Source organism: Cygnus atratus, chromosome 1 (genome assembly GCF_013377495.2).
Source record: "Cygnus atratus isolate AKBS03 ecotype Queensland, Australia chromosome 1, CAtr_DNAZoo_HiC_assembly, whole genome shotgun sequence".
NCBI classification, from domain to species: domain Eukaryota; kingdom Metazoa; phylum Chordata; class Aves; order Anseriformes; family Anatidae; genus Cygnus; species Cygnus atratus.
In genome coordinates this window covers 75993090-76017560 of record NC_066362.1, presented here as the reverse complement: position 1 = coordinate 76017560, position 24471 = coordinate 75993090, and the positions used below count along the sequence as shown (strand labels likewise).

General features: G+C 49.5%; 1 protein-coding gene and 1 long non-coding RNA gene across 2 annotated transcripts; one reads left to right on the top strand and one right to left on the bottom strand.

Moving 5' to 3' along the window:
• The first annotated feature begins 709 nt into the window (after positions 1-709).
• LOC118245141 (uncharacterized) lies at positions 710-4371 on the top strand. The gene is made up of 4 exons (XR_007708128.1): positions 710-935; positions 1276-1963; positions 2041-2700; positions 3554-4371. It is a non-coding gene; the product is annotated as an uncharacterized LOC118245141 (long non-coding RNA).
• Positions 4372-10959: 6588 nt separating this feature from the next.
• On the bottom strand, positions 10960-12884 carry BHLHE41 (basic helix-loop-helix family member e41). The gene is given in 6 exon segments (XM_035540613.1): positions 10960-11733; positions 11735-11943; positions 12024-12135; positions 12272-12379; positions 12558-12621; positions 12779-12884. Coding segments are annotated over 6 exon segments (1329 nt in total). The 5' UTR covers positions 12841-12884.
• Between the last annotated feature and the right edge of the window lie 11587 nt (positions 12885-24471).

The following is a 24471-nucleotide window of genomic DNA, read 5'->3' as shown; positions in this document are numbered from 1 at the left end:
AAGATGCAGACATGATGAGGGAAGCTGGGGGTCTCTGAAGGTGAATTCTTGTTTAGCTTTAATTTTTTTTTTCTAAAGGGATACAAAGGAAAGGCAAGTAAAGGAATTAAAAAAAAAAAAACAACCCACTCTTATTTCAACTTTAGTTCAACCAATTCTTCTTCCAAAACAATGCTATTACAAGAGGCAGCCTGACTCCTTTCCCAAGTACTACTTGGGCGTGTGTTGTAGCTAGTCAATAGAAATGGTTGACTGAGCAGGCAGAGATTTGCTCGCTGGTCCTAAAATTTCCAGTATTTCCACAGGCCTGCTGATATTCTAGGAACATACAAGCAACTAGTAATCCCCTGTGACAGGCTGCCATTTCATGATTGTCTGTAGAAACCTAAGTGCCCTTTGGTATTATAGTGGCTGAAGAGAGAAAGTGCACAAGAGTTAAATCATACAAGAAGGCTGCCTTTTTGGGGGTTGTTTTTTGACTCTGATATGTTTTCTGAAAGCACTTCCCCCAAAAATCTTCAACAAGCCATCAAGCTGCCCTTACTCTGGAGACCTGTAAAGAATGAGCAACCTTCAATGAGGCTCAGCACAAAGTCTTAACCCTTCTGCTTAGTTCTGAGATTAAAGATCATTTTAAGGCATTGCCATCTGATCCACTTACGTTATAGTTAGTGAGCCACAGGCTTTTGACAAAGCAATGAGTAATCAGCCCCACGGCACCTTATCTCATATCCTGCTCAGTAAGTTCTTGCTGCTACCTTTGTCCACAGTCACCTCAGGAAGTGTACAGCTGGAAGCACCTCCTTCTATGAACATCTCTCCTTTGACAGAAAAATGGACTTGGTCCATCCCAGGCATGCAATAACGCAGACAACCACATACTTCACGTGCTGTGAGCAAATGCACAATGGCCCCGTAGCCTGAGAAGTGTAAGTGTAAGTACCTAGTGAAACTACATGTTTGACGCCTCTTCATTTGTTGTTGGAACACAGCCTAGAAGTCCCAAGAAAGAGTCTGTTATATATGAGCATACACATACATGTATATGTCGTCAAGTCACTAGACACCATTATTGCTCTTGTCAGATTGGGAAATTAAGGCCCAGGGAGGTGAAACTATTTTGTTATAAAGTATCAGGTTTGTGTTTTCTTGTAGCGCAGATCATCAAGACTCCAGTTGCCTCCACCAGTTTTTCAGCTTCAAGAGGTAAAATATTCTTAGAGCCTGAACTAAGAGCAAGGGAAAACTTCCTGTCATTGTTCTGTCTCCTTTTAGCTCATATAAGAAATGCATACACTCTCTGATGCACAGCAGATGGGCGCGCTGCATTTCATGGCTTCCATGTCTGATTAAAACCAGAAGGTGAAAATGTAACTGAAGGGTATTAGTAAAAGGAACTCCATCTGGGTGATGCAATTCTGGGCCAGCTGCAACTGGGGATAAAAATTTGACTGATTTCTACTTTTTCAGGTAACTGTACCTAGCTAACTGCTTTCTCTTGCATACACAAGTTGCCTACTTTGGTAGGAAAGCCATGCAGCAAATCCAAAAAGAGCAAATTGTAACTACCCATGTATTTTGTTCCTGTAACAGAAGCAGCAACTGTGCATGGCATAACTATATTTTGATTTCAAGACACCCCAGGATCTACAGTGGTTTGAAACTACACGTCCAAAAAAATGAGCATTTCACAGGGCTGTTCCTGTTGCAGTTCTTAATTGCATGGCTGAATCACAGTTGCACCTGCTTCATGGTATTCGTAACAGGGACTGGTCAAAAGCAAAAAAAGGTTTCCTGTTCTCAGCATGCAGTTGTGACAAGTGATGGGGCAGTGGTTCTGACCTGTCTTTCTGTGCCTTTGCTCCTTCTGTCCCAGCCAGAAACTCAAGACTCACAATGCAGTGATGCCTTCAGTCAAAAGAGGCAGCATCCATCTTGATGGCATTGTCACATGGACTCACAGGTAACATCCATGGAAATGGAAGAGATCCCCCCTTTACAGGCTTGTACAAATGTAAACGATGTGATTGTACCCACTAGGGAAAAGGCTAGGGTAGCCCTCAGCCACCAGCACACTGCTCCAGTCCAGGCAGCTTTGTTCCGGAAAAAGATACAGACGATCTCCGAGTACAACACAAGTAAGTGACATGCAGTACCTTGTCACTGACTTTGATGGACAGATGAATTGCCCTCTACCCCTTTGAATGTATGGCCATGGAGTTACTAAACCCAGGCAAACCCATGACATTACAACGTATTTCTAAAACAGTTATTGCAGACTCAGCATGCTGAGCAATTGCAGGAAACAGCTAGACTCTTGGAAATGCCTTCGAGGCCTGACAGGAACCTGATGGGAGCATGCATCCTATAGATGGCTCCTGGGGCATGGTATACGGATTACTCTCGAAGGTCATTCAAAATAACTGTACTTACATTGTAATTTACAGCACTGGAATTTGCCCCCCTGACCAGCTGTGTTAGGCATTTTGTATAGCTGCTTCATGTTTCACAGGTAGACGGGTGGTAGATCTTCACTTTCTTATTTCTCAGTTCTGTAGAACAAATTGCAGTCCAAACATACACCTTCCCAGTGTTGTGCCCGGAACACAAACAATCCATGTTTACACATGCATTTTTCTTTACAGATGGACTAGGAGTGCCCACAAACATCGTCTGATGACAGCAGCTTGTTAGACGATGGTAACTTCTCTCCCAGGTGTTGAAGGATGCACAGGCAGCTTTCACTCTGATCCTTGCCCACACATATTCCCATCTTCTTTAGTTGCCTGTGTACCACTTGTAATAAGCAGTTCTTGTCTATTCCACATGTATTTTCTACTTTTTAAGCAGCCTGATATTAAACAGGTTTTCCCTACTCATTGTGTTGGTACATTCTCCTCTACAGATGCCTCCTTCCTGACTTCACTCTGGAAACTGAAGTCTTGAGTATAGTGCATTTAGTTTTCAGACCCAGCAAACTGTGTGTATTCCAAAAAAAGAGCATCTGTAAGATTCTGTAGAACTGGAAAAAGCAAACACATTCATGCTTTCAGTCCCCTAAATCATAGCAGCTTCTCTCTAGAACAACAGAGGGCACCATTCTTCTCTCAAAAAGCTGCAGCTGGAAGAGGCATAGCCTTGCATTTAAATAAAAGTTTGGGAACTATAACATTTCTCTCCTCAGTAGGTGACTTGGACAGAATGTTCTTCCTCCAAGGAGGTTCGTCCTTGCGTATCCCACATCCTGGGGGAAGGCCCTGGTTCAAAGCAGTTCTCAGACAAGTGCATTTCATCTCTCTTGTGTATCTTGTCCTTGTTTGCACTGAATAATTAAGCAGACACGTACTGAGAAATAGCTTTAGCCTATTGATTAGGGTATTAAATCTGGGCTAAGAGGAAACCGGAGTGCCAATTCCTACCCCAGCTCCTGTAAACATCCATTATTTGTTTGTTTCCTCTGGGTTTGTAATGTAAAATGCACAAACAGGGCAGGAATCTAGGTTTCTCCTCTCAGGTGACTGCATTATCTTCTAATTATTGTGTTGTCCTACAGGTGCCTTCAGCACAGCCTCCCTGCCACCTGGTGAGTGCTGCCACTGCTGACAGCTTTGAAGTAAAGGAGTGTATCTCTTTCAGCTGCTGAAAACATGCTGATTTGTGCATCTACCTCCGTGAAAGGCTTTGAGGCTGAGTTCTGACTAGGGGGCAGTGATACTCGTCAGAGGCCCAGAGAGGGCAGGGGCACAGATGTGTCCTATTAACTGGTTTGTACTGCTCTCTTCTGGTCCCATTGGCTGCAGTGAATTCTGTCGCAGGCTCTCATGCAGACCCAGGCAGCTCCTGCCTCTGGGCTATGCCATGTGAGCAGCAGCAGGATTATGCTGTGACCAGGACTGATGTCTGATCAAAGCCCCTTGGCTGCAGCAGAAAACAAACCAGGAGAGCTGCTGAGGCTGTACTAGTGTGTTCCCTGCTCACAGTGCAGCAGAAGGGTCCAGAGGGTGCCAAAGACCTCCAGCGTTCTGAGGTACACCTCGGAAATAGACGTAAATGGAAGAACTGCATATGCAACAGGTATGGTAGGGAAGGCTAGCAGCACCTAATAAAAAGTTCAGGTATCCAACACGTGTAGCAGATGCTGCTTGGGGATTAAGCACTGCTGGTGCTCAAGTCGTTTTGTGAAGCCAAAGAAAGGCTGGTGTGCCTGAAAGCCAGCCTGTTCTGTCGTTGTTGTTTGTTTTACAGTTGCATCAGCTGTGCTAATAAAACCTCTTGCCTTCCCCTACAGACTTTGCTTATATCCATAGACCTTCACCGTAACAACGTTATTACTTGAAAAATGGCCTCTGCCCAAACTGTTCCCTGATTAGTTTATTAGCGCCTCAGCTCGTAAAAGAGGGGCGGGGGGCGTCGCCACCGCCGCCATGATAACTGAGGGCACGCCCGGCACCGCCCAACGGCCCCAACGGGCGCCGTTGCCAGAGGAACCGCCGTGGCCCCGCCCCCCGCGCGGCCCCGCCCGCACGTGCCGGGCAGCGTGCGCGGCGTTCGCGTAGGCGCGCGCCCCGGGCTGCGGCGGGTGTGAGGCGGTGGCGGGTGGGGGGGGACATGGACCGGGGCCTCAGTCATCCGTGTGAGGCGGCGCCCCTGGATCCCGCCCTGCGAGGGGCTTTTCATCAGCCGCACTGTCGCTTGAGGAACAGACGAGTTCGACTTGAACATAAATGAAAAAAAATACTAAAGACTTTCTGTTTCCCTGGCTGGTGGTCTTGCAAACGTGTTTGGAGATCTCGCTGCCAGTGAAAGCGTTTTTTTGTGCGTCTTGGGCTGTCTTATTGTTAGAGAGGCTGTCCTCGGTGGCCTGGGGTCGTTCCTGTTTGTTTTTGATGGAGATGCTTATATTCCAGCCAAGGGGAAAAGTTGGTCCTGCAGCTAGAAGCTGGGGTCCAGTACTACGGGCTGTGCTGGCAGCGCTGATCTCTACCAGGGAAATACTGATCGGGGGTGATACTAACACTAACAGTATGCATGGAGATGGCCGCTGGTCCGGGACAGCGGGCCTTCAAGTCACTGCAGTAAGCTGTCACCAAGTGTGAAGCCCCTAATGCCATAACTAGACTGACTGCTGTTCCTGTGTAGATTCACTTATTTGCAAACAATGTTATGTGTAAGCTAAGCTTGGTGCTTGCCTGCCATCAGCTAACAGCAGGGCTGGAGCCTTAGCAATTTTGTTGATAGAGTGTGGTGAGAATAGAATCCGCTTCAGCATCTGTCAGATCAGTTGGTTCTGTAGTGCAGATATGACTCCAAACGCACTTGGGGAGCCAATTTTCTGCTGAGTAAGAGGGTGCCGTATTTACATAGCTCTAAGGTCGTTCTTTAGAAATTGCTCAGTTGTGAGAGTAATGTGACCACAAGGGTTTCTTTTTTGGTAACTGGTTCTCCAGGTTTTGCTCTGGATAGAAGTATTTTGGAGCGAGAGCTAGCCTCACCTTTGAGCTTTGAGAGAAAGACAAGCAGACAGCTAGGAGATGCTTCCCTTTACTGGCTGCTGGGCTGCAATCATACGATCACGCAGACAGCACTACCCAGCAGATGTCTGTACTCAGGGAACTGATGATACTGGAGGATTGAGGGGACCAGTTCCCAAAGCACTCATCCAAGATTTGTGCTAGTCTGTGTTGTGCAGCTTCTGTTAGATCAAGCACCTTGCTATGATAAACTGCGAGGGGGAAAGGAATGTGGATGTGTTTCTAATGAGGAGCAAGTCTGCGTTTCTAATTTGATCCTAGATCTCAGCTGAAGTCAAAAATCTGTAGAGGCAAGTGATAACCTGTGCACCTGCTTTCAGACTAAACCAGGATAAACAGGGACAGGGAAGCTGAGCTTTAAAAATACATAATAAAAATAAATAAACAAATTAACAAGCAAATAAATAAAAAGGCAGGCCTCTGTGGATGCTGGAGAAAGAGCTGTCCCCAGCCCCTTGGCCCTGGAGAGCAGCCTGAAATCACAGTGCCTGCTTTCTGGGAGGCACAAGGGCATGTCTTCTCGCCCGTGCCAGGCGTCACCTGCCTCCTGTGGGGCACAGCACAAGTTCCATGCAGGAGGAGGCACGCTTGCGGCCCAGGAAAGGGCAGCAGCAGCAGGTGCAGTGCCGCTGGGCGCCCCGTGAGTGCAGTGAGGCAGAACGGACTCCGCCACTTGACCCAGGGCAGGGCAGCTCCGTGCAGCCTGCAGCATAGCCGTAATTGAGGCTGCGGTGAGTTTAGTGTTCCTGACAGATTGACAGCCCTGGAGACCTGTAGCCACGGAAAGGGTGCAGAGAGTGAGGTGACAGCGGCAGTTCTCTCTGGCCCACACATGTCCAGGACTTGCACGGCTGCTGCTAGTGGCAGGTGAAGCCCCTGGCTTCTCTGGGCTGTTTTGCAGCAAGCTACAGAGACTGCACCATGAGCAGAGACAGTAAATAGAGATTAAGGCTTTTTTGAGTGAAGATGGCTCTAAAAAAGCCAAGTGTTTTTCTGTGGAGAAAAAAACATGGTGTTTTTGTTACTTGCTTTCTTTAAGGTCATGCTTTCAAGTTCATTTCTGCAAGTAGCAGGCAGGAAACTTCTCAAATGAAGGCAAAGATCATGTGACTCCAGGAGCTGATGTTCGAGGAGGAAAGGAAATACATTGTGAGACCCACAGACTATAAATTTACCAGTGCTGAAATGCAGTGCACACAGTCCCCAGGCTTGCTGGATGTTGAAGCCATTCAGTCTGCCCTGACTAGAAGTGAAAATTAAACAAACAAACAAGCCCCAAAACAGAGACTTAGGACCTACTCCAAGGCCCATTACACTTGAGAAAAGGACTCACATTGACTTAATTGGTAGGTCAGGCCTTTCTTAAACAGAGCTGATAGTCAATTTGAGTTCCATAACTGTAATCTTTCCAAATAAAACTTTCATTGCCTTTAGTGAGAGTTGCATGATACTACCTTCTATTGGCTTAACAATCTCAACTGTGTTTGTTTAACACACTATAATGGAACCTTTCATGCCACTATAATATACTGGATAAATAAGAGCTGTTTTCAAAGTTTATTGCTTAAGAAAATACATTTACCAGCTTACAGCCTTTATCTCGTGGCTTATGAAAAATAATACATCATGTACCCAAGTGTATGCAATAAATGCAGCACCCAGTCCTGCACTCGGGAAGCACAGTTGAGAGTTGCTCCATATATGGTAGAGTTACAGAAAGTGTGTAGGAAATAACAAGCATTGATATTTGCACAGAAGTGAATGTATATTAAAGCCTGTCAGGCTGTTGTCTGTTTTTTTTTTTGTTTGTTTTTTTAATTGTTGTTTTGTTTTTTAACTCTGAGAAAATGTGAAATGTACAGTTTGACTTAGGCTCCAAAGGGATCTGAGGAAGCCTGGAATTGAATAATTGAAGCTGACTTTTAGGGTCCCTCCTGTCATTTGCCTTTTGCCTCCAGCAGCTGTGGATTATCAGTCTCAATTACAACCCCCCCCTTTTTTTTTAAACCTGTTTGCTTTTGTTGGGCATTGGTATTATCTGAACACATATTTGTCTTTATGTTTTATGTAATAAAATTTAATAGACACTATTGACACTGTAACTTGGCGTGAAGTCATTTGGCATGCTTGATTTTAGGGCTAATAAAAATAAGCCTTCCTGTTATTGTACATGGTAAATACTGAAACTGGTAAAACCCTATAAGGATCTTGGTTTATAGCCCAATGAAATCTAAACTGATTCATATTCCCGAAGGCTGGAAATATGAAAAAGACATACAGTCTGGTCTGCATCCAGGTTTCAAACCACCCAAGTTGTTCATGAGGGGTACATCCTTTTTTTTTTTTTTTTTTTCCAAGTTGTTCATGAAGGGTACAGGTTTCTTGTCGCTTTTTTTTTTCTTTTTTTTTTCCAGAGGTGCTGGTGGCTCCACCCTTTCTGTGCATATAATAAAATGGCAGGAAGGGCCTCATACTCGGTAAGGCCGATTCCCTCTCTGCTGCGAGGAGTCGGAGCATGTAAGCGCATTCATCCCTGCGTAAAGTAACAAGAGTTAAGCTGTTTAATTATGCAGGTCAGAGTAATGTAGTTGGTGAGTTATGGAGTTGAAGAGCTGCACCTTGTTCACGTTCACTCCTGTGATAATCCAGGGCACAGAGCAGGATCCAAAGACAACTGTGTTCAGCGGCAGGTTTTTCCATTACATTACCTTTGATAACCTTTGAGTTCAGCCCACAAATAGCTGACTTTAATAGCTGTAGGGATGTATCGCAGCAGCCTTCGGCCTGTTGCCACCACTTGATGGAAAACGGACATCTGCAGAGAGCCTTTCTATATCTTTTTCTAGTAGGAATTAATTTCATTATAGTTTCTACACAAAAAGGCATATACCTGTTTCTTAACAATCCCGTTTGAATGGTTTAGAAAAGAGAGCTTATTTTTCACCCCGGTCATATTTTCTCCTGCATTTCAGAGGACTGCTGGAATCAGGATGAGTTTTGGAGTTTTCTGTGACATTTGTGCTCCAGCTTCATTCATTGTCAGCATGGCCGTGAGTACAGAGTTGTTGGTGTTGAAGAACCAGTAGAGGGAGCGCGAAACACTTCCTTTATATTTCTCTCTTACATAAACATTGGCTACCGTTTGAGGGTTTTCTTAATTTTATTTCCCTGGAACAGGAAGAATTTTTGAAAGAACGTGATCAGCGGCTCAGATATCAAATCTGTGTAAGTCTTTGGAGTGCTGCATTTCCACGCTATGAATTACCTGCCTGTTTCCACCACTCTATTCCCCCTCCTGCTCTCCAACTCCCCCAACCCAAATGTTGTTTTCCTAGGCGATTTCCAAGCAGGAACGTGCATCATTCCTCCAGAGTTCATGATGCTCATGCCATTAGATTGTCACGTGAATTGTAACGTTTGCTCTTGGTAAACAAAGTTTACACACAGCACCAGAAGTGTAAAATATTAATTTTAAAAGACACAATATTTTGCAAGAGGGAAAGAAAGTAAACATCAGGAAGAAATACGTGTTCCACGTGCATGATTTATATGTTGCTTAGTGAAACGTGCGAATCTGAGAGTTTGCTGAAGTGAGTTAAAAGAAGCCAAGCAAATTGAAACCCAGCTTAAAAATGTGAAGAGGCATTAAATGATTATCATAAGCCACACAATGATGCGTTTTGAAGCTCAGTGCGCCCATTATTAGGTATTATCATGAGATTTTTAATTAGTAGACAACCCCATTTTGTGTATTAAAGTTTTTATTCCTTAGTAAGAATTTTTTTTTTAAATCACAAAATAGTGTGGAAATATTTAGATAATAGAATTCATGGAGTGCTGGAAAATACTGAATATAAAGATTGATTTCTAATATATCACATACTAAACTGTTCTAAAACAGCTGGTTTCTTGCAGACAAGATTTATTTTTTTTTAATAATTTAAGACAGCATAAGCTTGTATCAAGCATAAGCATCGTAACAAAAGTGCAACTTTTTCAGCAAATCCTCCCAAAAGATATTTAACTCAAAATATCATTAACACATATTTTCTCCCTACAAAAATAGCATGTCAGACATCATTAATTGGATGTATTAACAACTATTTACATACAGCCACTCTGTAGGCTAGTAAGACTTTTTTTAACGTTGTTTAAACACAGCGTTTGAGGCAAACAGTAGCAACAGCAGCAGCAAATGCACCAAACTGACTAACAGACCCAGGATACTTATTCACTCCGAGTCAGACTGTTGTGTCTCACCTCTTACATAACATTCAAGTGAGATTTCTCACAGTGCTACCTTGGCAACAAACTAAAAATATCTAGGCAAGGTCTTGGTTTAAGCCTTATTATAAAAGCTTTATCTGTGTGATTATCTGGCGTCTGGTTTGTCTCCAGAAAGGGAAATAGCGACATTTGAGAATGGGATGAGGAGAGAACCCATACAAGAAACTTGCCCCCCGTGGGCTGATCACCTCTGAATGCAAAGTGAGGGGTTTACCTAGGGCCTCCGGTTTGTGCCATTCACAATTTAGGATAAAACGTGTTCAGGCTGATGAATTGCTCTGTGTTTTCTCAGGGGGCAGTGAACGGGGGGGTTTCTTTTCGTAGTTCAGTGCAGAAACATTCATTCTATACAGCAAGGTTAGGGGGAAAAAATCTCTCAGGAACATAATTAAATAAAGACGGGGTGAGAACAAACACACTTGCCACACCTGTATACCTTAGCCAAAAAAAAAAAAAAAGTAAACACAAGGTTACATAATTGGTCTGACCCTCCTTCCCTTGCACACCCACAACTCGCTGGAGCCAAAACCTCGTGGCATCCCCGGGTGCTCAAGGCACTGCAGGTTGGGGCTCAGGGTTCATCCAACCACGGGCCGCTCCCCGATAAAGTGCTACCACAGGCGCCAGGGTCTCCCTTTCCTTCCCTCGCCTCGCCGCCCCTCCACCCTCACCCTGAGCCCCCCCAGGTCTCCCGGCCAAGTGCAAGTTCCTCAGTGGGACCCAGGGACACTGTACGAACCCACTCACGATAAGGTGCAACATTTAAGTTACCTTAGAGAGAGAGAGAGAGAGAGAAGAGTATCCTTACTATTCTTCTTTCTTTCCTTCTTCTTTTTCCTCTTTTGTGTGTGTTGTGTTTTTTTGTTGTTGTTTGTTGTTTTCCTCCTTAACATATTTACGCATTTATAAAGCCAAACATTACAAAAATACTGAGTAGCAAATTTTATCCTCGGCGGTCCGCTGCGGGGACCGAGGGCTCCCGGGAAGTGGGGGGGGCGGCCGATTCCCCGCTCCCTGGCCGTGCTCCCCGCTCCCGCATCCGCCTCCCGCGGCCCGGCCCGGCCCGGCCCCGGCGACCCCTCGCAGCCGCCCCCCGCCCTCCAGCCCCCGGGGCCGCGGGTCCCAGCGCGGCGGCGGCGGCTCAGGGCCCCTCGGCGGCGGCGGGCTCGGGCTCGTCTGCGGGCTCGGCGGCGACGAAGGGGTGCGGGAGGTGGGGCGCCGGGGACAGCCCGGCGGCGGCCGCCGCCTTCTCGGCGGGGCCGAGCACAGACGAGAGGCAGGGGAAGGAGGCGGCGGCTGCGGCGGCGGCGGCGGCCGCCTGCGCCGGGATGCCGGGGTAGAGGAGCGGGATGGGGGCGGCGGGGTAGAGATACTTCTCCAGGCTGCCTTTATCCAGGAAGGGCTGCACGTAGGCGGCGGCGGCAGAGGGCGATATGAAGTAGAAGGGCAGGCAGAAGGGGGCGGCCGGCTGTCCGAAGGGCCCCCCCCCGCCGCCGCCTGCCCCCAGGGCCATCAGCGAGCCCAGCAGCGCGGCCTCGGGTCTCACTAGCGCCGCCGCCGCCGCAGCCTCGGCGCCCCTCGCCGCCAGCCCCGGCGGGGCGGGCAGGGGGCTGCCGCCGCGGTCCGGCTTGAGGCGCTTGGGCGCGGGGGGCGCCTCGTCCCCCGACGGCTCCTGCTTGATGGCCAGGCCGGGCAGCGCCCCCGGCGCCCCCGCAGCCGGGGCTTGGCCCCGCTCGCAGCGCCCCTCGGCCTCACCGCCGTAGCCGCTGTCCGTGTCCGTGTCGGTCTCGGCGCTGAGCTCGGCGGCGTGAGTCCGCTGGATGACGGGCACGCAGTTAGCCTGGCCCTCCGGCTTGTGGCAGGGGGGGGCGGGCGGGGAGGAAGAGGAGGAGGAGGAGGATCCCTTGGTGAGGGGGGCCCGGCGGCGGGGACAGGAGCTGGGGGCCGGCGAGGAACTGCGAGGAGATGGAGTGCAGGTGGCCGAGGAGCTGCGCGCATCGCTGCTCGCGGGGGGTCCAGCTCTCGAAGCGGGAGAGGTACTGCAGCACTTCCTTGGCACACATCTGGAAGCCCGAGTGGAAAGCGTCCAGGTCGGCCTGCACAGGAGACTTCATGGACCGCTCCCCTGCGGGGAAAGCCGAGAGGGGACGGTGTTTGCTCGTCCTGGGCCGCCCGGCTGCACACCTCCCCCCGGGGCCCACTTACCGCTCTGCAAGGCGACGATCTTCTGGTGCTGCTGCTCCGTCAAGGCCGTCAGCGCCTTCAGGTGTTTCAAAGTCAGCTCCAGCACCACCGCTTTCTCCAGGTGTCCCAGCGTCTGCAGGGGCAGAGGGGGAGGCGGCAGCTCGACAGCCTGCGGCGTGCCCGCGGCTCAGGGACGGCGGCCCCCAGGGCAGGGGTCGGGATGCCCGCACCCCACCCGCACCCCACGCAGGGGCTGCCCCACTCCTCACCGTCAGCTTCAGATGCTCGGGCAGCAGGTCCTTCAGCTGGGCAATGCACTCGTTAATTCTGTCTCGCCTCTTCTTCTCTATCAGCCTGTGCGGCAGTTTGTACGTCTCCTAGGGAGCAAAACCCGGGGAAGCTGGGCGGTAGGGGCATGCCGACCAAAAGCAAAACAAGTGTCACGCCGAGCTCCGCCGCCCCCCCGGGGACAGCTACAAGGACCGGCGACGGGGATGCTCCGGGGGGCGAAACCACGCCGAGAAATTCGGGCAGCCCCGGAGAACTTCCTCTTACCTTGCTCTCGTCCCTCTTCACGCCTCTTTTGGGCTTGCACATGTACAGGGACGGATAGTCCAGCCTGCAGAAAAACACAAAGGTCCTGCGGCGGCGGCGGGAGCCAGAGACCCCGAGTGGGCGAGCGGAGCCGGGCGCGGCGGCCGACTCTGCCTCCGGCGCCCTGCAGCGCTTCCCGCAGGAGCCGAACCGAGCCGGGAGGCAGCGTGCCGGCGCCTTACCCCAGAAAATCCCTGTGCTCCAGGAGCTGCCGCTCGGGCAGGCGGGGGATTCCTTCATCCATGGCTGGCGGCGGTCGCTGTCTCGTCGCTGCTCTCGGTCGAAGCCGTGGGATGCTGCGAGCGGTCCCTGCAGATCCGCGGGCGGCTCTGTGCACATGCAGCCTCCGGCCCCGCTCTCCCGTGCAGCGGCCAAAGCGTGCGGCGGCGCGGCTCGGCTCGGCTCGGCTCTGCCCCCCGCGCTGCCTCCGCCGCTCCACTTGCCCGCCTCGCTCCCGCTCGCCGCTCACACGCCCGCAGCGCCGCGACTTTGCACCCGCCGCGCCGAGCCGCGCCGAGCCGTGCCTGCCCGCGGGGCACGCGCGCCGCCAGCCAGCCCCGCACCCGGCTCACGTGCGGCGCGCGCCGGGCGGGCGGGGGGGGCGGGGCCTGGGGCGGGGCCCGGGGGAGGGTGGGGGCGGGGAGGGGGGAGCCCCCGTCGGGCTGCGGAGGGGAGGGGAGGGGACGGGGGGGGGGTCCCCGCCGCCGGCCCCCGGGGCCGCCCTGCGAGAGGCCGGCTTCCCCTGCGCGCCTCTGCCGCCGCGTTTCGTCCCTGCGTTTCCGATGTTTTAATCTTTTTTTTTTGCATTATTTTATTTTATTTTACTTTTTATTTTATTTTATTTTATTTATTATTTTTATTATTTTTATTATTATTATTTACTTTTATTTCATTTTTTATTATTTCCACTTTTATTATTTCCACTTTTATTATTTATTATTTTCCCTTTTCTTTTCAAACGTTCCTTTCCCCTGTCCCCATCACTGCTGTCATTCCCCCCCTGCCGCACATAATCCCGCCTCACCCCGCGCACAGGGCCGCCAACGTGACCCTACCTCCCCCCGCCGCCGCCCCGTGCCCCCCCGGTGCCCGTGTGCTCGTGTCGCTGCCCCCGTGCCCCCCACTCCCCCCGGCCGTGCCGCAACGTGCGGAGCCCGGGCCGTGCGGGGGGGGCGGCGGGCGGGGAGGTGCCCGCCGGGAAATGGCAGCACCACGCACGCAGACAGACAGACGGGCAGGCAGGCAGACAGACACGCGGGCACACGCACGGGTGACTCGTGATTTTTCCACGCCGGGTCTGCACGAGGGGCCGGGAGCGGGGAGGGCTCCGCAGAGGGGCCGCAGGTTCCTGCCTCCCGGCCGGAGAGCAAGCGGCACTGCAGGCTGGTGCAGCTCCTTCCCCGGCAGCCTGATGGCATTTTCACGTTGCCAGTGCCACGAAAACGGGGGCTAAAAATAAACCGGGCGCCGCACGCCTGGAGGTGTTGTTTGGGGGGAGAGGTCCGAGCCGCTGCCGTTGAGGGGGGGGGGGGGGAGGGGGGCGGGCTGCGGCCCTGATCCCTCGGGAGGGGGAATTTTGGGGCCGGGGGGGGGGGGGACTTGTGGGGCGCCTGCTTTCCCTAACTGATACAGGGGAGTGGGGAGCAGGGGGGAGCACTTCTGGAGCACCTCCTCGCGGCACACCTGGAGCATCTCTGGAGCATCTCTGCCAGCTTCATCCTCTCTGGGACAACCTGCAAATGTTCAAATTACAGCAACAATGTCTGGAGCAAGACTTAGCTTCCAGGAGGAGAAATCCTGATCGTGGGATTCCTCTGAAACCGGGTGGGAACGGAAATCGAAAATGATCAAAAGATGCAAAACATGATCTGAGACAGCTGGAGGCTTTGCAAGAGAAGTTCAAGCAACATCTGGAAACTTCTAAGAGAGGTTTATAAGAGGTCACCTGCAGACAAGGATAAAAGGCTTCAGTGTCCAGGGAGAGTGCAAAATTCTCCTGGAAGATTCCCAGTTTAAAATGGCAAGATGGATCAAAGAGGTGATCAGCAGCATGACCATCATGGAAAAGAATGTTTTTCAGAAAATAAGTGGCAGAAGAAAAGCTTTGACCAATTTACAAGCCAAGATGAACCATAGCAAAGAGTTAAGAAGCTGAAAAATCACTCGGAAAAGGAAATCAGAGGTTTGCAGGTCACCACAGGGCGAAAACAGCCTCCTGCTGAAGACAAGGGCTAGCCAGAGCACCGCTAGTCCCAAATGCTCACCACCATTTTCAGCCTAGGAGGAAGGAATCGGAGTGCCTGTCCCAGCTGAGTCCTTGCAAAAGCCACCCTCTTTGAGGAGACTCCATTTGGGAGGTTTATTCAAGTCAGTCAATAACCACGGCATAAGGGAATGAATGCCTTTGAGATACAGCGCCTAGGAGCACCATATTCGTGAAGGTATTAACAAGGACTTTTGGGGTAAATTGGACATCAGCCTACACATAGATTTTCACTTATGGGATGACCAGATGGAGACCAGGGGAAAAACCAAAATGAGAGCAGACAAAAACTGGGTCAAAAAAGAGGTCTGGCTGTCCCAGTGTCCAGCAGGAGATGCCTAGGGAGGAGCGAGTGAGCAGAGTCTGCGTGCAAGGAAAGCTCCCCATCCCCATCCCCCAGGTCCCAGTGGCCCACGGTGCAGAGACTTCCTGAGCCAGAAGCGGTATCTCTTAATGTGTTTAATGGGAAGCCAAAGACACTGTGAGAGGCAGAGGAGTTTGCCAAGGTGCTTAAATCATTTGTTGCAGCAGAGCATGAGGCCAGGAAGCAGACATTGGTGAGAGGCTGGTCAGTCACCGGCAGCCCTGTCAACGCATCTCTGTAGCTAGTGCAGAGAGGAAGAAGAGAACTTTCCATTTCAGACTGCCACGCGTACCTGAAGAATGTAAAATGAGGGAGACAGCGGCCATGCAGACACACAGCTGAATTCTGAAGCAGAAATAAAACGACCTGACTGCGGGAAGGTGGTGGGCTGAGAGGAGACACAAGGTGCAGCAAGGCCTCTGCAGCGCTGGATGAGAGCAGAACGCCCAGCCAGCTGCAGCAATGGGGTTACAGCCAGCCTGGAGGGGCAGAGATCAGGGCCCGCTATTGTTCAAAACCAAATCAAAACAAAACAAAACAAAACAAACTACAAGGGGGAGGTTGGTCACTGAGGCAGTCCTAGGCTGTGGAACCCCATGGCCTGGGTGATATTAGAAAAGGCCCAAACTCTACCAGACCAGGCAAGCTGGAGTGATACTTGGGCTACCACTGACCAAGCTGATCAGCTCAAGAGGAATGGTGGTGACAGGAGAGCACAGACACATCCAAACCTGGGAAAGTCAGATCAACGAAACAGAGGCACTGGACCAGAAAGTCAGGTGTGATGGGGGGCAGGCCAGTCCTCAGCATCGTGTGGGTGTAACTGCGTGATAAACACCAGGAACTGTGCCGTTGGTTTGGAAATTCCCTTTAAAGATGTGTCTCAAGTGAAGCAAACCATTTGCAGGTAGCTGGGCTGCAGTTAAAAGTTGCCCTGCCTCCTGGGGCAGTAAAATTAAAGGTGGCTTCAGCCTGAGACCACTTCCAGCCCTGGCTGGTGGGAGGTCTGAAACCTGCCTGGAGACCTGGGGCCTTACTCAACGGCTCAGATCTTGTGGGTGTGAAACAGAAGTGATCCCCATCTGTCTGCCGGGAGTTTTGCAGGAGCAGGAACCAGGAACAAGTAAAACAACCTCCCCCTCAATTCCCCCTCTGCAGTCACTGCCAAGAAGCTGTGTCCGTGAATGACAGTACCCTTGGGTTCAGCTTGGTCACTCACAATGCACCTCAAAGCTGTGCATTGGCAGCAAGAAGTGGAGCTGGAGGATGAGGAAAATTGCTTTCTCAGCAAAGCCTGATCATCTGGTGCTTCAGTGATGGTTGGGCCTTACATAACGCACCAGCTCTGCTGCAGAGGCTGGTGGGGAAAGTATGTCACACCACACCATCAGGAGGCCTTGAATGGCCTCAGCCTTTCAAGAGGTCTGTTGCACTTATGCTATTTATGGGTGCACACTGAGACCTTTGAACAAGAAGTGGTAGGTGCAGTTACACATGGCTGGTGATAAGTTCAAGGCTGGCAGCCTGTAACTGGTCCCAAAGGAAAGGGAGCTGTTCCAAAAGCCCGTAAGTTACCTCTGCCACACAGCTGGTGATGGGGAATTTCCACTGAAACAAAGAAATCCCTGAGACTTTGTGGAGCTGGCCCTCTCCCCAGCCACTCACGGAGGTACAGATTGGTAGGACTCTGCTCCTGTTACAGAAGGTTTGTTTGTAGATTTGCTAACATTGCAAAACACTTGCACAGGTAGGGTGATAGAGGGAGAACATTTCAGTGGCCAACAGAAAGAGTTTTAGCAGTTTTAACTAGTGCAATTCTTCCCAGTGGTTCAGTTTGCAGATAAGTTGTGTTAGGATTTGCACAGGAGGAACACTATAGTAAGGGCAGACTGTGCATCCCTGCTATAGCTCACTCTGTGGGCTTAGGAATCCCAAATGCAGTTTGCCCAAGCATAAAGAAAAATGTCAGCTTTGCAGCTGCACATTGAACTACACATGTGGGCACAAACAGAGTAGCAGTGGTGCCTAGGCCAGGCAGCGGCTCCAGGGCTAAATGCAAGCAACGTCGATGATTCTTAAAGAGGATGGATGCGGAGAAGGAGACGCTTGTTTCCTCTCTTACAAGTTGTAGGTGTTTAAATGCTTCTAGTTCACCCAAGGGGACTGAGGAAGGGCGATGCCAGAGAGGGAACATGGGCTCCCAAACCAGCCTGTGTCAGAAGGTGCTTCACAGAAAGCATCTCAGTAGCTAGAAAGTGAGCTGGGAAACCCAGCTGTCCTGAAACACGGTACACCTCTGGAGTACAACAATGTGTGTCCTTGGAGTACCGAGGGAAAAGCACTCTGGTCATGGTGAGAAAGTTTGGAGTTAAAGATGAAATACTGCATAAAAGTTACAGTGCATGGAAACAACCTGTGGAGAACTCTGTTCAGTGATGACTGGAGTGGGAGGTTCTGAGATTTTTATTTAAAAACTGGCAAATGTTTTGAACTGTCCTGAATGTCTATACATTTCCAAAAAAACTTATCTAAGCTAAGGGAAAAATTCTATTGGGCAAGATTCAGGAAGGTCATTGAAAATGTGTGCAGATTAATGACCCTATTGCAAATAACGGTCCCACAGAAACAGAGAGACACCATGAAGTAGTGTCTGACAGTCATTTCATTAATGGACTGCAATGCCTGATGTTCTTGTGTTTCTGTCTGAAGTAGATTCTGGGAGCTGCAGACTATTTCACAAAATGCCCCGAAGCTTGTCTGTTAGGACACTAGTGCCAGATGTCCAAGTGAAAGACATCGTCTCCCTCCAAGTCCTAGGAGGTATGGCATGATTGCCCAGTGCTCAAGGGAGAAACACTGCATCCAGAACATTTCAACAGATCTGTGAGGTGGCTGGGATCCCTAAAACATCTCCATGTGACCACAGCCTGAAGGGTTGGTGGAATGTTTTTCTGCAGACTTGTAGTCAACTGGACTCCTCCTCGGAACTGCATCAAGTGGTAAGACCCAGCATATCCCAGTGCTTTCACACGCCTTAGGAGCAGCAAAGCCCTTCTTCATCGTTCTGGTGAAAACCTTAGGGCATGACATTTTGTAGAGTTTCAGGAGAGGAACAAAGGGTTTTGGATCATGCATAGAGACACATGGTCCGAATATATATACATATAGTTAGATCGATTTTTTTTTTAAGTGGAAATCTGGGATATCTTACAGTCTTAAAAAAAACAGGGAGAGAATCTTAGAAAGGATAAGCCTAGAGCAACACTGTAGGACTTGCCATGTAAGGGCCTGTAGTACTGACCTGGATATTTACGGTGATACGCAGAGTACAGTGGGGTCCTGAAACAAAGTCCAGTGCTGTCCATTAGAAAATGCTCTGTGTAAAAACATATTGGAAAAGAAAATTTCTGGGTCTCACTCTTCCTCCACTCTTCCGTAATTGCAAAAGCAGTCATGAAAAGAGAGCCTCCAGAAATCCTGAATGCACCTGGAGAGTGTGCTGCAAGTGGCTGTCTAAAAATAAATCAAGGAGCAGGAAAACTGAGAAAGGGGAGCAAAAATGTTTCGGATTAGTGATAGGAAAATACCTTGCTGCAGCATACAGGGTAATTACAGATAAGTAAGAATGTGTCACTCATCAATTCTTGAATGATTTTCCCTCATTCTCTTTGGTCTGGGTTTATTACAGCCTAGTCGTTTAGAGCTCGTGCAGGACAAAGGAGGGGGCTGAGTTGGGGGCTCAGTCCCACCGCAAAAGAGCAAGACCCAGGCTCCTGTTGTACAAGTCCTCCTGGGCTCAGGGGGGAAGGCTTAGTGTTTTTGTTTGTTTGTTTGTTTGTTTTGTTTTGTTTTGTTTTTTTTTTTTTTTTTTTTTTTTTTTTTTTGTGAAACAGGACTCCAGTGACAGGGCCTCTAAATTCATAATCAGGTTCTCCTCTGAGCTGGGATAATCTTCAAGGCCACAAATTCCTGGTTAACCTGTAGGAGCAGAAGACATAATAGTGCTTTTTCTGTCTCTTTCATTGTAGACTTTCTGCTTAAAACTGCCCTCAGACCACCCTGCCTGTCTTTTTGCTACATGGCAAGAGTGCATAAGGGCATACAGATCTGGAGGGTACTGGTGTGTCGAGCTTTTAAGCAGCAGGACAGAGATAGAAATCATGGTATCTGCTGTGCCTGTCTTTAGGATGAGGGGTTTGAGCCAGGCTCTACAAAGTCATCCCCATTTAACTCATCTCCCAGCACAACCAGGCAGGCTCCACTGCTCACCCCACAAAGCGAGCTTGCATTTTTATTACTTGCCCTTTTATGTGGATTAATATGGTATTTCATGTTCTAGTTTGGTTTTAAGCATGAACCTTTTCTTGGTGTAGCCAAAACCAATGCATCTCTGTGCTGGGGAGCCCCTAGGGTTTGACCATCCCGTAACACTTGCTCTGCAGGATGGGACAGGAGCTGGGCGCTGGCAGTGGTTTCATGGCAAGTGCCTGCAGTGGGACAGTATCTCCCCAGTTTCTGTGGGGATAAGCAGAGCAAAGTGGCAGCGGTAGCAGTTCCCTCACTCGGGTGAACTGGTTTTCGGCCTCCTTTCTGGGCCTGCCCACTGGAAGAGTCTCCTCAGAGCACTTGGATGCATCTCGATGCAGTAAAGTCCGTGCTGTCTGTTCAGCAACAGATGCCAGAGCCAGTCATATTTCAGATCTACAGCTCCATGTCTGTAGAGTTCAGGACAGCTGAGAAGTGAACACTTTCTCAATAGAGAGAGGGAAATAAAAACACCTCGATGTGGTGTTGTTGTTTGTCACCCTGCTTGTGCTGCTGGCAGCTGAAGCCCTGACGATGTGGAAGCTGGTGGCCTTTTCCAGCCTGGTCCTGCATGCCCTGTGGTGCCTTAGGGATCTATAATCAACGCTTTGATTATTAGGTAAAATTGGTCGTAAAGGGGAAATAGAATGAAATAAAATGAAAGTGCAGCTATCAGCTTCTTTCGAGTTTGGCATGATCCATTTAAATTTAAATGGAAAATGTCGCATAACTTATCTGTAACAGTTTAAAGCCCTAGATCATATTGCCAACACTAGACAGTGGCATGTTTTAACAGAAGTGTGATGGGCATAAAGCCCTTTAATACGCACAGAAAAGCAAACCTCAGACACTCTGCTGCAAAAAAAACACTTGGGCCTAGCCAAAAAGGTGCAGAGCCAGGGGCAGGAGAAGCTGCGTGCTGCCTAATGCAGCCTCTCGCCACGTGACTTGGCATCTTTTTATCTGTTTCTGTACGTTTCAAATGGCAGGAGTAGAAAACACCCATCACAAAGGTGCTGTGAGGCAAACTCATGCATGTGAAGCATTTTGACCTCCCCAGGAGCCATGCCCAGCCGTCGTCACATGGTGACCTCAGGTGGGGGAGATCTCCTGAAGTCCCTTTGTCACAGTGATGGAGGAGCTCTGCTGGAGCACAGGATGCACTGCAGTTACTGAAAGCAAAATCTCTGGAGCTCACGGACTTTTTCAAGATGTTTTTATGCTCCTTACAGGTTATGAGTGCAAAAAAATCCCCCCTCAGTGAGGAAACTGTAGTGGTGCACGGCGTCTGTCCCAAGCACTGGGCAATGCAGAAGCCCCATCACGTGCGGCTAGTGTCAAAGCCAGGCGTCCCCATGCCCTGGCGCCAAGGAGCTGGGACAGCCAGCCCCTCTGAGCCCCCAGTGACGAACTCGGGGCGAGCCTGGCATGGATATCAAAGCCAGGTAGACTCCTTCTCTCCCACCATGGGCAGCTGAAGGCCAGTGCCTCTTTCCTCGGGAGGAGGAAGCTCACGCACGGGGCAGGAAGCGGCGATGGAACAGCCAGCTCAGGAAGGGGCCGGGGCCAGGAGTTTGTTTTTAACCTGCTTCTTGTTTATTTAAGCCCTGGAGGAAGGCGAATAAAAACAGCCACTGAAAGGGGCCGGTGGTGTCGCAAGCAGGGCTGGTTGCCTGTGGGGCAGCCCACTTCACTCGGCGGGGGCAGAAAACACCTCTCCTGTGTTTTGCGCTGGAGCCAGGGTGTGAAAAACTGATTTCCTGAGCCTGCTCCCTGGTACCGGGCTGGGGCTCAGCAGCGCTGCTTCAAGGAGCTGCAGGGGGGTGTCCCACCTGCCAGGTGCTGAGTGGAGATGGGGGCTGTGAGGCTGCTGAAGGAGGAATCAAGCCTGGGGATTTTTGTCCTGGTTATTTTGTGCAGTGCAGGTGAATTTAACTTATTGCCCTTTGCACAGAGGTATCGGTCACGGATGGATTTGCACCTGGGGGCTGAAGAAGCCCTTGATTCTGCTGCCTGCTAGTGCTGCCTGTGCTACAGGGCTCACTGCTCCTGCCCTCACAGCTGCCATCTTGCAGACTTTCTGGCCCCACCAAGACACATAACACTGCCCACACTGTTGATTCTGCATGTGGGGCAGCACCAGGTTTTCAGCAACTTTCTCCAATATTCACATTTCCCTCACATGACTCATGCTCCCTGCTTTGGGTTCCCACTGTGTGCAGATTCCTGCCCCACCAAAGCAGGGCTCAGTGGTGGAACCAGTGTCCTAGATACAGGCAAGGGGAAAATGGGTGCTACCTCCCGCTGTCTGCAGTCCCACAGTGCCCCACAACCCCTGTCTGTCCCCACCAGGTGCTACAGGAGGTCCTGGCTGCATAGGGCTGGCAGAGGGAGCCAGGACTGGGGTCATCCTGCATCTTCTAATTTTCATCACCTCCTCCTGTCTTGTCTTGAATGGTCCAAAAAGGGACCCTTGGTTGGACCATCACAAGCCCATGCATTTCAAAGAGCTCTAAGACATTTTTAGGATGATTTTCTATAATTCTGTTCCCTTAAGAGAATAGATGGATATGCCCTAATCTAGTTGTAATTCTCCTTCCAAGTTTGCTTAAGAAGTAAATGAAGACATTACAAAAATCCAGCTGACCAAAAAAACCAGCTCTGGCCAGTCATTTCAGGCTAAACTAACGTAATTTTCATTCTTATCCATATTGTCATGCAGTTAGTCCTGCTGAGCCTAGCGCTCAACTGTCCTGATTTTTCATCATAAATTCTCTTTGTTCCTCTTCAAGTATTACTCCTGATTAAGGGCTGTGATTTGAGAAACTTAATGTCAGATTTTAAAGGGACAGTTGATTTTTCTTTTACCAAGTTTGTTTTGTGTGGATAAACTCACATATTATGTTGACATATTTTTGACTCTTTTTTTACTTTTTGGTTTCTTTTGTGGATACTCTTAATTCTTCTGAAAATATCATAGAGCTTGTGCTCTCAGCAAGGGTGATAAACGCGCTTGGAGGTGTTGCTCTGCATGGGGAGGAGAGGTGAAATGGAAGCAGGAACCAGGAATGCAAATTCCTGCTGCAATTTGGGTCACGCGTCCAAAGGGAATTATCATTCCTCACATGCTTTCTCACACAGCAGGACACAGGAGCGCAGGGATTGCTGACTTGGACTGGGCTCCCAGCTCGTCTGCTCCCCTGTCTTGTCTCTGAAGTTACCCAACTGCCGAGTGCCATAAAACCAGAACAAGGAGCACTGAATGGCCAATTATCACTTGCCTATAGGAAAAACATTTCCTAACCTTAGGCACTTGTCATTTGTCTTGTCTCCTGAAGATCTCCAGTGTATATCTATTTTGCATTATTATCTCAAATGAAGTAACCCATACCCACAACTGATATAAATGCCCATGCATTTTTCTGACCTCCTGAATATCTTGGCAATCTCCTGTGGCAGTAAATCCCAGTTTTGTAACAAGCTGCCAAACATATCCCCATTTCTCCAGCCATTTGCTGTTCATTTTTCAAATCAAATCAAACATTCCCATTCTTTTCTACTGAGCAATAATTTAGATTTTTTTGTGCCAACCTCCCTTGGGCTTTTCTGTCTCTCTCTGTATTGGTCAGTCAGCACCACCTTTATTAGTATTCCCTTCCGCTCCCAGGTCCACCTTTACACAAGAGCTTTCCCATCATCTTCAGCAGGAGTCTCTTTGGCCCTTGATGCACAAAACGCTCTGCCCTCCTGGGCATCCCTGCTGTTGATTCACCAGTACTGCAGATGTGGGATGAATTATTTTGAGGTCTGGGCAAAGTGAATCATGCTCTACATACATCTGTGCTGAAATCAGGAGCTGTCTCAGCTGTGTTGCTGATAAGATTCAATCTTTTTACTGTGATCCAGACCAAGACTACAGTGGGCACCTCAGCCAGGGTCTGGTCACACCATCCACCATGTTCTGTTTCACCCTGGTAAGGCCAGACAGACCTCCCTCACCATCCCTGTGCCTCTCAGGAGGCTTCCTACTATGTTGAAGCCATTGACCTGTCAGTGCCAGGATGGCTAATACAGCTGCACAAAGTCTTGCTTGCACCAGAAATCTAATTTTGCAGTAGAAAAATGTACCCCCAAGAGCCCCTGGCTGTGAGTTGTAGTAAAGACAGTGGTGAGTCTGCTCTTGATAGTAAAGGCTGGTAGAACGGATGTAAAAGGAGAAACCAAAGTAGGAGAGGGATTTAAAAAGCAATTACAACTGTCAGAGAGACAAAAAAAAAAAATCAGCAAGACATGTTTTTATGGCACTTCAAGAGCAATGGGAGTGAGGACTCAGTTGACAGCATTGCTTGGAAGGTGCCTGGGAAAGCAAAAGCAGATCACTCAAGTGTCCCCAGTTCAGCTGTGCCCTGTACCTGCCCAGAGGTGATCTGGGCCCTAGGGGCCATACAAAGCTTGCGAGGAGCTGCCAAAAACACCACTGCCACTACAGAGCACTCCCTTGTGCTGCTCATTTGGACTGCTTATGGATTCAGGAAACAAAAGGTTGTTTTTCTTTTGCCTTGGAGTTTTAGCTTAAGGTTTGATACAGTGGACATCCAGGGCATGACTGCCTGTGACTGTGCCTATGTAAAGTGGATCGTGCTGGCAGGAGGCAGATGACAGACAGTGAGAGATACCACTGACATAATTTTAAGTCTGGGTGAACATGCTGCAGCTGGAAAAGCACTAAAAATGGGCATTTATACACCCTTTACAGACAGCTGTATGATAGGCAGTGCTAGTAGGGTTACTTGCTTCTCAAGTTATTCAACACATCCCATTATACAACCCCATTTTCAGTCAACTAAAGCTTTGCCAGATTTTTTGAGGTGATTTTTTCCATGCTGGATGTCTGCCTCAAGCTGACTTTTTTGAGGGAAAGATTCATCCAGACTGGTTTGGCC